The sequence below is a fragment of the Aedes aegypti genome, chromosome 2 (genome assembly GCF_002204515.2).
Source record: "Aedes aegypti strain LVP_AGWG chromosome 2, AaegL5.0 Primary Assembly, whole genome shotgun sequence".
Lineage (NCBI taxonomy): Eukaryota > Metazoa > Arthropoda > Insecta > Diptera > Culicidae > Aedes > Aedes aegypti.
In genome coordinates, this window is record NC_035108.1 from 451,166,811 (window position 1) to 451,180,537 (window position 13,727).

A 13,727-nucleotide genomic window follows, 5' to 3' on the forward strand; every position below is an offset into this window, starting at 1 on the left:
ACAATTTGCCATAGAATATCTTTAAAGTTTCCTGATATAATGCATTCATATATTGCTCCAAAAATTCTTCCAAAGATAGCGTTAGCGTTAGCGTTAGCGTAGTTACGGTATACTTCGTAGATTGGATACTAGCAACATTCATGTTTTTTATTTTGATAATCTTATCTAGATTGCTTTCAGGAGCAGGGCTAGGGAGTGAACCTTGTTCCAATCCTTAACAAGAATACCAAAACCATGAATATCGCTATTCCCGGCCACGCCCATCTTTACCGTAACTTGGGAAGGGAGAGGAAATGTTGATGTAGCACTTACTTAATGAGAGGCCACCGACTCAGCGACACCCTCATAAGTGCTACGGAGTTGGGGGTTGGGAAAGGTATTTGGTCAGGATTCGCCTGAGAAGCTGACGATAGACACAGAGCATTTGATGTTTAATTGTTTTAAATTTAATCTTTTGAATGCCGGCATGCAAAAGAAAGGAGCAATGCTTTATTTATAGTATGAACAACATTGTTTCCCGTGAAAAAAGGGAATGGTCGCGCGTTCGACGGAAGTGACATTCTGCTTAGATAAAGCAGAACCGATCCCTCCAAGGTCATCGGTTTAATGCTTACAAAAAAAAAGAAAAGAAAAATGCTGTCTGAACTACACGAAACGAGAGGCTGTCCACGACGCATAAACCGAGAAAAGAAAAAAAAAAATGCCACTACGCATGGCCAATTTTGCGACACACGACTGATTGATCATTGAATCCGTCTCCCGTCCCCGTAAGGACAAGCAACAGAATAAAATGATAAACATTACATGCTTTTTCGTAACCGTACAACGCAAAAAGAAAGAACACGATTGATCGCGATTCCGGCTCTCGCCCTCCCGTAAGAGCAAGCAACATAATCGAATGACATTGCAAACCACCGAAGTTTCTCAACCGTCCAGCTGAAACGCGTTTAAATCGGATAAAAATGAATTTCGACCATTTAAAAGCATTCCGTAATCGAAAAACACGAAAGAACGATCTGCGGAACTTTTACCATGGTAAAACGGAACAAACTCACCAAATTGCCTGCAACATCTGCAAAATTGTTTTCGCAGATGCGGAATCCCGTCATCGGAATCACATGGGCCGGAAATCATCGTTGGTTACAACACATCAACTATTTCACACGTTTTTCATTTTTCACCACTAATCACTATCAATAAAATGAATACAAAAGCTAAATTTCTGTACTAGTTGATGGAACTATGAAATAAAAATTTTGACGGGAATCTCCAAAAATTCTTCCAAAGATAACACTTAAAGTCCTTTTATGGAATTCCTCAAACAATTAGGGTGATGTACTAGGAGGAATACTATTGAACTTTGATCAGTAAGAACCTACCATTTTTCCAGTATTGCAGTGAATGATGCTGATACAATCCGATGCCAAACATTTCTTTGTCAAAACGGCTTTCGCATTGTAGTGAGTGATCAAAACACAACATATCAACGCTATAACAAAATGTTTTACTATAATATATAGATCTACCGACATTCCTCCAGCATGGAAGAGTTGGTGAAATATATTAATTCCTTTGAAATTCATTGTTCGCGATCAAAATTCAGCTCAAACATATAAACACAATTCCTTTTGACCGAATAATCATGACAGCTGCTCACAGTGCAGCGAAAGCAACACAATCAAAAGAACCGTTTTTTACACCGAGCATCGCGCACACATTGATGCGCACAAGCTTTTTTTTGTCAGTACGACGGATTGAACTTTTCTTACATTCTCAATTATACGCAGTCGTTGAAGAAATTTCATAAAATTACGAGAATGATAGAACTTTTACGGAGGGTTTGGAATGAAATCCTTCAGTGAAGAAGTCTCACAGGGAGGTGGAAAGAATTTTGTATCGTAAAGTGGTGTGACTGGTGTCGATCGCTAAGCATTTCTCTCAATTCGTGTTCGTTCATGCGCTATCGGAGGAAAAGTGCTAAGTGGATAATTGAACCGAAGCTATTTATCGGAATACAGTTTTTTTTTGTCTTTTTGGTTAGAAAAAGTGTATGAACCATAACAGCTTTCACAAAATTACACTTGAAAAATTAATCTATGTTGCAGGTAAGTTTGAATATCCACTGTAGTGGAACATTTTAAGTTTGATACGACGAATAATAGCGCTTACGACGAAGTAGAACGAAACCCTATTCATGAAATTTGGTCGCAACCAATTGAATATAGATTTCCCGGTTTGTTGATCGGGAATCCTAAGTCTGTGAAGATGCATTCATATGTTCAAAGAAGATGTAGCGATGATCAGATAATAATTCCTCATCGTGACTGATTCTATTCGAACAAAGCGTTTAGTCGGTAAATACCAGTAGAAAACGTAAAAGAAAGTTGTAGATTTTGAAATGGTTTGATACAACCTGTAAAAACAATTATTTTGATCCTTAATCAATTGCCATTGAATTGCTTTACCCCGGTTCCCCCTACAGAGTGATCGCCGAGGATGACGAGAGCGCGAGAAGCCAAAAGGAAACCAGTTTTATCATCACTTTGCATATGAGCATTTTTAGCATGCTGTTCCTTCGATCTGTTGCTCATATGTTTTGGTTTTTCTGAGTGCACGACGACAGTGGCGCGGAATGGCAGAAGGAGCAGCAGGCAGCCGATCGTAAAATCGCAGCAACCACAGCGCCGGCCGCCGTCAAAATAACAATCAAGGGCTGCTGCTTGGAAGTTGAGCTTATGAGCGCGAGTAAAAAGAAGGCATATTATTTCCTTATTAGGCCTAGACAGTGAGAAGTGGTTTGCGGATGGCGGTCACACTTTGCGTTTCGAGATTGGCCGGATGGGCGTCTCGCGGTGGCCGAGGGTTGGGTTTTGGGTTTGGGGCTGTTGAGGTAGGCCGACCGGGCGCAAGAAGGCGAACCACAACGTGCAGCAATCAGCCTGCTGCAGCCCTGACCTATATTTCGGGGGATCGGAGAAGATCGACAGACGATCATTGGTCATGGGGATGTGAATGCTTTCGGGGGTAATTAATTATTGAAGTTTTTTTTCATTAATGAATTGACATCGACGCTCCAAAAGAGCTCTGGACCTAAAGGACTCCAGTTCATGCTACAATTGGGACAGAGCCTGCCTCTCAGCTCAATGTTCTTATGAGCACTTCCAAACTTACAAAAATTGAGAGCTTTCTTTGTCAAGGTTGTCTTTTTCGCATTCGTATATCGTAAAAGCACGATGGTACTCTATGCCCAGGGAAGTCAAGGAAATCCCCATCACGAAAAGGTGCTGGACCAACTGGGAATCGCACGCCGACTCCTTCAGCATGGCTTTGCTTTGTAAGCGTTAACTCTAACAATTCGATTAAGGAAGTCCCATACTAATTCTGAATTTATCTGATTTACTGTTACTGATTTATCTACAAATATCAATCATGATAGTGGAGATTTTTCGGGGTTTACTAACTTTTTCAAAATCTTCTCTTAATTGCAATAATTACAGAGGTTTTACCCATTCGTTTTTTCTCAATGACCTCTTTTTCTTAGGACCTTAGAAAAATAATCAAAATAGGACAGTTGGCATCAAGGTAACTTCAATGGAGGTACATCAACCTAATGAGTCACTGGATGCGGGGTGAAGTAATCTGCGGGGGAAATAGAAATAACAGCTGGCGAGATGGCTAATGTTTGTGTACTCTGTTTTTCAATCTATCGTTTCTATGGGGTTATTAGGTGTTGTTTACTGCTGATAATAACAGTTGAATGAAAATGTTCTTGAGTGTCCATGAACCTTCTTGTCATAGTTTCATCTTCAATTTGAAAACATGAGTATGAAATATAAACTTTTAATAATTCACAATGTCCCTTATATATGTGAATTATGGAACAAACCAGTGAAATGAAATATATATTTTTTAATTTTATTCTACTGATTTGTTGCATAGTTCATCTTTTTACTTGAAAAGTGAACCATGTCGTAGAGAGTGAATGCTTATGGGACGGTGTTTTTATGTATCGTGTAATCTCTTCAACCAAAACAAAGTCGCCAGCTTGAGTTACCTCTAGATACCTTGGTTGGCATATTAGGGAAGTTTTTAAATTATTAACGGTTATTTGTGACTTAAGGTTAACTTGTTATTAACCCGTTAACGCCCAGCGTCCTATTTTGAGGACAATGATTTGCGCAAATAACTTGAAAATGACACAAAATATTATGATATTATGTTTGGAGACTTTGTTCATAAAGCTGATATCTTCCACTCAGTGGTAATTATATTTTGGAATTCACTCACCAGGTGGTGCCACAGCATGATAAAATGTACCTTACATCTGCACATCCAAACGTTGAAATCCAATTTTGACAATGCATATATTTGTTGTTTTCGAAGCGATTTCAAAAATTATTTAAGCAATGGAACCGAGCATCATTCAAAATCATCGTTCATTTTAATTGTTTCGCAATAAATGCGTCTACCCAAAGTTATGTAGCAATAGATACTTCCTAGCATTTTGTAGAATACATTCAACAATAAAACGAAATTCAAAGCGATGACATATAGTTTTATCGACATGAAAGTTTTTGTGGAAGTGCAGTTAAATCGTTTCAGCAGAAATTGAGTTTTTAGTTACACTCAAAATTTATTTTACTTTTAGATAATCATAAATACTCTTCATTTCAAATTGTTTGCTTATAAAACAAAATTTAAATCGAAAACATGTGATTTTATTGACAATAATTTGACTCGATTAGTCCAATGAACATTGTTGAGTACAAATATAAATTATTGATTACAATCAAAATTTGTTTTGCTCTGAAAATTGCGAGACATTTTAGATTTCCGATCTTTTTGCACATAAACCAAAACTCATAGCGTTAATATCTAGCTTTTACAGTATAATCTTGCTTGTAAAATTCCAGTGAACTTATTTGAGCAGACATAGTTGTTTTGGATCACACAGAAAACATTTTTTACCAAAAACTTACGAGAAAACCTAGAATATCATCCTCTTTGTTTTAAAATATATATATAGCAATGGCATATTTTTTTTTGCTTGAACTTACTTTTAGAAATTCAGTGATATACTTTAGGAAAAAATTGTAAATTTAGTAAACACTCAAAATTTATTTTACCAAAACTAAACATTGAAAAAATTACTGTATGACCATGAATCGAGTTGTAAAGCAATGACATGAAGTTCTTTGTAATATATTTGATTGTACAAGAACAGTGATTATATTTGAGCAGAAAGAGAAATTTTTGATTACACTCAAACATATTTTTTGCCTAACCGGATGCGCGATATTACTCGATAAACGCATTGACCGCCGATCAAATGTTCGTCACTCGCCCCATAGGAGCAAGCGAGAAGATCAAAGGATCAAACACTACTAACGCGTTCTGAGACCCGCAAAACTTTTCCACCTTGCCACGCGAGCGGCACGCAACATGATTGGTCCTGCCTTCATCACCCGTTCCCGTAGGAGCAAGCGTCAAGGTCGAAGGATCAAACAGAAAAACACTCAAATTTATTTTACCATAAACTACTTAAAATCAGTTTTTTATACTGTTAATCTGTAAATCAAAATTCCTGGTAATTACATGTATTTTTTTCGAACATGCATTGATTGTAGAAGTGTAGTGAACACGTCAGTGGAAATAAAGCTACTTGTTAAAACTTATTTTTTAACCTATTTTTTTAGCTATGAAAAACTCAAAGTTTTAGTCTGTTAGTCTGTAAATCAAAATGCAAAGCAATGATATGTTTTTTTTTTGTCAATAATTTGCCTTTAGATTTCTTGTGAGCATGTTCATGTTTGAGCAAGAATTGATTTTTAGATAACACTCAAAATTTATTTTACTTGAAAAACTAGGAAACATCCAGATATTTAACCTCTTTTAATCTTAAATTAAAGTTCAAAGCGATGACATGTTTTTTTTTTCAACCTAAGTTTGTTTGCATAAGCTGTTTGGACATAAATAAACGAATTGACGAATCATCCCATTAAATTTACAAAATACAAAAATAATTCCATTATTCGTCAAGAAATTTCGCATGCACTCAAAAAAAATTTTTTACTGAACAAACATATTCACCAGACTTCTATAATAAAATTTATCGCGACAAAACAAAATGTCGTCACATTAAATTCTGATTAATTGGAAAATAGTGTAAAAAATGGGATCTTCGCAATTTAGAGTGTAGCCAATAAATTATATTTCTGCACAAATATATTCAACAGACTTCAGCAGTCGTGTTTCAGTTGCGAAATCCGCCCATATTGCTTTGGATTTTGCTTTATAGACAAACAGTGTAAAAAATTTATTTATTTTCGTAGTTTTTTAGTTAAAAGATATTTTGAGAGTAATTAAGAAAAATGATTTCTGCTTAGAAATATTTGCTGGGCTTCTACAATCAAATACATAAAAAAAAAGCTGCATGTCACTGGGTCAAATCTTTATTAACCGGTAAAAATATTAATAAAAAAACAGTTTTTTTCGAGGTGTTTTAACTAAAACAAATGTTGAGTGTAATCAAAAATTTATATTTCAACCCAAACAAGTGAATTGTGGTTCTGGAACTTATTTTCACCAAGGAAACAATAATGTATCACCTTAAATATTGTTACATTGCTTAATTTGTGCCAAAAATCCGTACCAAATAACACTAAAAAGATTATTTTGCTGAAAAAACTTTGGGTAGGGTAAACAATATATTTTGGACCCCCTGGGCCATTTTCCTGCAAATTTTCCAGTTTAAATCGAAAGACCAATACAATCCGAATGCCATTTGGAAAGATAGGACCATTCCGCACTTGCATCAAGCGTTTGTACATGGAAAATGTGTTTATTTTATCTGAAATTAATTTAATTTAATCGGTTCATCCATGCAACCGTTACAACACGTTACACACAGAAATTGAAGACGTCAGAAATTTTTCAAATGTAAACAAAAACTTTTTTTCTAATTTCTGAACTAAAAGCGTAGAATTTCTTCGCTTTTCCATCGTCAATCGATTGATTAGACTATGGGCAAGCATATTATACAACCAGTGCCGAGGACTTTGTCACCAAACGATAAAAAAATGCTGGGGGTCCAAAATATATACTTTGAGGGTCCAAAATGTATTGGTGTGTCCAAAATAATGAAAAACAGTGCATCACAATTCAATTATTTTCGACGTCTTTTGAATCCTACATGCCCGTATGGGCATTTTTATCTCGTAGAGAAAGTTTTTCTCTACATTTTGGTATGTTCTTTGACTTGGTTACGCTGTGCAATTAATTAATTGGGACAAAAATGTAAAATCACTTCCTTAGGGGGTCCAAAATACGGTTGTTACCCTATACTATTTCTAAATCAATTTTAAATGGATATTGATCTCGACAAGTGTCTTATTCCATTGCTGAAAAAAAATAAAAATCGCTCCAAAAACGATGAAGATATGCATTGTCAAAGTTGGACTTTTAACTTTTTCTGGACCCTTTGTACACCGTGTCCAGTATATTCTCATACAAATTCGAGATAACATTACTTTGCGCTTGTTTAACTGACATCATAGGTGATAATATTTTTTGAAAGTGGTTATAATACTGATTCACCACGGGAAATATTTTGGAAATATTTCCATTATAAACTTATTTTATCAACTTAAGAATTTACGAAAAATATTTCCAGCGGCACGCTCATAGGCAGAGCCCAATTTCAATCTGCAGTTATCGCGCATATATTTATCAAATTTTATTAATATTTATCTATTCAAAACGAAATTTGATTAACTTAAAGTTTCTGAAGCTTTTTTTGTGAATGCTCTTATTTTCACTTTGTAAACCAGACCAATATGAACAAAAATTCATTTTGAGTGCAAAACACGACTTCAATGGACATTTCATCACTTTTCATAGCAATTATTTTTTCTTATTCATAAAACAAACTATTCTACGTTAGTATAATACTACCTGACAACAATGAAATACTACAACATTGGATTATCCAACATTCAGTAAAGTTATACCAAAGAAAAGAAAAAGTATATGAGAATATATTAGACACGGTGTAGTAAGCATAAGTTTTCTTCCCCGTGTTAGTAAAAGAGTTGAACGTTTCTTAACGAAAATATTTTTAACAACACTGACTGCTTCTTAAGGATCAACTAGCATTAATTTTGCCTTGATAAAATGCAAAATTAATTGTATTAATTTTATGGGAACCTAACTATTAATAGCAATTTTGGGACATGAGCACAATTGTGGGATACCCTGGGCATTAACGGGTTAAGGACTTCTGACAAACTTAAGATTGTTTAGGAATATGGGAAATTTTAGGATCATTTATTTTATCAATTAATTATGTATGGTTATGGCGCGGTAAATGGCTGGGCATGGCGTACCATTGGTACCTCGCGTACCTGCAGGAATAAAATAGACCCCTTTGTGCGGTCCTTAGCCTCTTGCCCAGCAACTCCTATCCCTACCTCCTCGTGGTACTGGCCGGGGTACGAGTAACCTTGGGGAAGATCGGGTAACCAACCCCCGGTGGGAACTTTGGTCGTATGCTGACAGGGAAGGGGGGGTTTGCTTCTGCAAACCTGGAGCGTCTGTACTCCACGTTAGGAGCGGCTCACAACAGCGTCTGTTCCCCATGTCAGGGGCAGCTGATCATCGTCCGTGTGCCAGAGAAGGACTCTAAGCTAAACTGCGCACTATGGCCCTCCGAACATTTAGGGGGAATGGTCCTCCGGAAATCTAGGGGGTTGGTGTCAGGCCCTGCAAGCCAACCGTAAAAACACATCAGCACAGGAACGTCAACGAGAGAATACGGACCGGAACAATCGGCAAAGACCACAGCGACGAAAATGGACTAGCGATTGGAAACTCGGTACGTGGAACTGCAAATCTCTCAACTTCATTGGAAGTACTCGCATACTCTCCGATGTACTGAAAACCCGCGGTTTCGACATTGTAGCGCTGCAGGAGGTGTGCTGGACAGGAGCATTGGTGCGAACGTTTAGAGGTAATCATACCATCTACCAGAGCTGCGGCAACACACGCGAGCTGGGAATAGCTTTTATAGTGATGGGTGATATCCAAAGGCGCGTGATCGGGTGGTGGCCGATCAATGAACGAATGTGCAAGTTAAGAATCAAAGGCCGATTCTTTAACTTCAGCATAATCAACGTGCATAGCCCACACTCCGGAAGCACTGATGATGACAAGGACGCATTTTACGCGCAGCTCGAACGCGAGTACGACCGCTGCCCAAGCCACGACGTCAAGATCATCATAGGAGGAGGAGTTCAGACCGACGATTGGAAAGTTCAGCGCCCACCGGCTGACGAACGAGAACGGCCTACGACTGATAGATTTTGCCGCCTCCAAGAACATGGCCATTCGTAGCACCTATTTCCAGCACAGCCTCCCGTATCGGTACACCTGGAGATCACCTCAGCAGACAGAATCGCAAATCGACCACGTTTTGATCGATGGACGGCACTTCTCCGACATAACCGACGTCAGAACCTATCGTGGCGCCAACATTGACTCCGACCACTACCTGGTGATGGTGAAACTGCGCCCAAAACTATCCGTCATCAACAATGTACGGTACCGACGCCCGCCCCGGTACAATCTCGAGTGGCTGAAACAACCGGATGTCGCCAATGCGTACGCGCAGCATCTTGAGGCAGCGTTGCCGGATGAGGGCGAGCTCGATGAGGACTGCTGGAGGACAGTCAAAGCAGCCATTAACGACGCTGCCGAAAGCGTTGTCGGATATGAGGAACGGAGCTCAAGAAACGATTGGTTCGACGAGGAGTGCCAGGAGGTTTTAGAGGAGAAGAATGCAGCGCGGGCTGCAATGCTGCAGCATGGTACGCGGCAAAACGTGGAACGATACAGACTGAAGCGGAAACAGCAAACCCGCCTATTCCGGGACAAAAAGCACCGCCTGGAAGAGGTGGAATGCCAAGAGATGGAGTTGCTGTACCGTTCTCAAGAAACGCGGAAGTTCTATCAGAAGCTCAACACATCCCGCAAAGGCTTCGTGCCGCGAGCTGAGATGTGCCGGGATAAGGATGGGAGCATCTTGACGGACGGACACGAGGTGATCGAAAGGTGGAAGCAGCACTACGATGAACACCTGAATGGCGCAGAGAACACAGGCACAGAAGGTCAGGACAGCGAAGGCGATGGCTACGTCAGCACAGCGGACAGCGGAAATCAACCAGCTCCCACAATGGGGGAAGTTAAGGATGCCATTCAACAGCTCAAGAACAACAAAGCCGCTGGCAAGGATGGTATCGGAGCCGAACTCATCAAGATGGGCCCGGACAGGTTGGCCGCTTGTCTGCATCGGCTGATAGTCAGAATCTGGGAAACGGAACAGCTACCGGAGGAGTGGAAGCAAGGCGTTATATGCCCTATCTACAAAAAGGGCGACAAACTGGAGTGTGAAAATTATCGTGCAATCACCATCCTAAACGCCGCATATAAAGTGCTATCCCAGATTATCTTCCGTCGTCTATCACCTATAGCAAACGAGTTCGTGGGAAGTTATCAAGCAGGTTTCATCGACGGCCGCTCGACAACGGACCAGATCTTTTCCGTGCGGCAAATCCTCCAGAAATGCCGTGAGTACCAGGTCCCTACGCACCACCTGTTCATCGATTTCAAGGCGGCATACGATAGTATCGACCGCATAGAGCTATGGAAAATCATGGACGAGAACAGCTTTCCCGGGAAGCTCACAAGATTGATCAGAGCAACGATGGACGGTGTGCAAAACTGCGTGAAGATCTCGGGCGAACACTCCAGTTCGTTCGAGTCTCGGCGGGGACTACGACAGGGCGACGGACTTTCGTGCCTGTTGTTCAATATTGCGCTTGAAGGTGTCATGCGGAGAGCCGGACTTAACAGTCGAGGCACGATTTTCACGAGATCCGGACAATTTGTTTGCTTCGCGGACGACATGGATATTATTGGGAGAAAATTTGAAACGGTGGCAGATTTGTTCACCCGCCTGAAACGCGAAGCAACAAGAGTCGGGCTAATGGTGAATGCGTCGAAAACAAAGTACATGCTGGTTGGCGGAACTGAGCGCGACAGGGCCCGCCTAGGAAGTAGTGTTACGATAGACGGGGATACCTTCGAGGTGGTGGACGAGTTCGTCTACCTCGGATCCTTGTTGACGGCTGACAACAATGTTAGTCGGGAAATACGAAGGCGCATCATCAGCGGAAGTCGTGCCTACTATGGGCTCCAGAAGAAACTGCGGTCAAGAAAGATTCACCCCCGCACCAAATGCACGATGTACAAAACGCTCATAAGACCGGTAGTCCTCTATGGGCATGAGGCGTGGACTATGCTCGAGGAGGACTTGCAAGCTCTTGGGGTTTTCGAACGCCGAGTGCTAAGGACGATCTTCGGCGGCGTGCAGGAGAACGGCGTGTGGCGGCGAAGGATGAACCACGAGCTCGCTCAACTCTACGGCGAACCCAGTATCGTGAAGGTAGCTAAAGCTGGAAGGATACGCTGGGCAGGGCATGTTGCAAGAATGCCGGACAACAACCCTGTAAAGATGGTATTCGCCACGAATCCGGTCGGAACAAGAAGGCGTGGGGCGCAGCGAGCTAGGTGGATGGACCAGGTACACCAGGACCTGGAGAGCGTGGGTCACAGTCGAGGATGGAGAGAAGCGGCCATGAACCTAGGGAATTGGCGAAATATTGTTGGCGAGGCTTTATCAAGATAATTGATGTAAAGCCAAATAAGTAAGTAAGTATGTATGGTTATAAATGCTTTAAAGATATTTAAATAAATTGGACAGGGTCACCGCTCATGAACCACTTTTTCCAATGCGATAAAACAACATGGTTGACATGGTCATTTGGCCGATCCCCCCAATTTAAAAATCTAGCTCATAAGCTCAAATTATTGCTATTTCTTAAAAATAGGAATATAAATTTAAATTTTCAACATGAACTTGAATTTTTTGGAAATGCTTGTAAATTTTCGTTTTTATGACTAAATGTTCGTTCACTTAAATATATGTAAATGGTAAAAAATTTATACATATCGGACTATCCTTAGGCCCACCTCCTAGGACAAAAAAAAAACATTACTTTTGACTACCTTTTTTCAATTAATATCTTCGAAACTATTAAACACTAGTAGACCCGGCACACATCGTCTTGTCATCAAGTAGGTTGTTGTAAAACGTCATGTAATCTTCCATACAAAATGGCATATTAGTCTTCTCCCTTTTTCCAGACTATTCCGGAAACATTCACAAACTTTTTTATCGCACTATCACGTCGCATCCGTTGTCGAGTGTAACTGTTGAAACTTACGTCAATCCGTTCATCCGTTCTCAAACCATTTCGTGACATACAAACAGCATTCCATTTTTATTTATATAGATAGATAGATAGACAGATAGAACAAAATGATTTTCAGCAGTTTTGAAGAAAATCGTTTGAGGTTTTTAAATTGAAAATTAGTATATTTGGATACACTGTTCAAAAATTAAAAAAAAAATAAAATGCTCTTTTTCTGGAATCCTCAAACAATTTCTTTTAAAAATGCTAAAAATCATTTCTTTTACTTCTTATAATTTCGAATATATAGATTAGATTAGATAGGATTTGAAATTACGAAGAGAGGTGGTGTGAAAGGTATAACATTTCGCAAATATCAAGTAAATGGACCCATATAAAGATGTAACTGTGGATGTCAGTTATAACTTTCACCTTCTGAAATGGGTTTACGTACTGAAATCAGGATCCATCAATGATGCGTCAATCAACTTATCAAGAATAAATAAATGTTTGGATCTACAGAACTTGTGGATTTACCTCAATTAGAGTAAGAACATTGATTTTCAACCCATTCATAAGATATGAGCGTTATTTAAAAATCGTATATTAGTATAAGTAATCAAGTTATTGTCCCTCAATTCATCATTACTTGGCTATATTACTACAATCATGAAAAAAATCATGCGTTAATTGCACAAATTCCTTGAAAATTATTCAACAAGTTTTCAACATCTAAGTTATGCTAAATTGCATTTATCTATGATTTTCATCCATTCAATCAACTTTGTGATAACCTACATCTGACTCATATTTAATTTCCCATTTTCTTTCTTTACTTCCAGTACGACAACGTCAATTCCTGTCTCACCGTTCTGAGACAGCATCAGGTTGGCGGTCTCGAGTCGGTCACCCCAAACGACATCTGCAGCGGCCGACTGAAAGCCGTGCTCTCCCTGTTCTTCGCTCTGAGTAAGTTTCCCTCATTTTACCGCCAGATGGTTAGCGTCGAACGTCGACTCGCGTATTCACCACTAACGTCGAATTACCTCTTCCTCTCAACACAGGTCGATATAAGCAGGCGACCAAGCAGAAGGCAGCAGCTGCCGCAGCAAACGCAGCAGTGACATCAACCACCGGTTTCATTGCTCACCACCAACAGCAGCAACAGTTGCAACTACAGCAGCAAACCAAAGTCGAAATCCATGCACCTCCGGCCGACATGACGAACCGGTAAGTGGGGTGAATTTTTAATCTTCTTTCGAATGGTGGGTAAGGAACTTTGGTCGATTTTACTGTAACTGCTCGATTATTACTAGATCGAAAAAGGAGCATGTCGAATGTCTCGTAAGGTGAATTTGAGTTTTGTTCAGTAACTGCGCGATATAACGTCCAGTAAGAGTCGAGTAGCTGTTGCACCAC

General features: G+C 39.8%; 1 protein-coding gene across 5 annotated transcripts in view; it reads left to right on the plus strand.

The window, feature by feature from the left end:
* The window catches only part of LOC5564933 (protein sickie), a 653,305-nt gene that overhangs the window by 253,036 nt on the left and 386,542 nt on the right, over positions 1–13,727 (plus strand). For all 5 annotated transcript variants that reach the window (XM_021848047.1, XM_021848048.1, XM_021848049.1 and 2 more), the window contains 2 exons: positions 13,151–13,277; positions 13,373–13,538. In XM_021848047.1, coding sequence (XP_021703739.1) covers positions 13,151–13,277; positions 13,373–13,538 — 293 coding nt within the window. The remainder of the gene's footprint in view (positions 1–13,150; positions 13,278–13,372; positions 13,539–13,727) is intronic.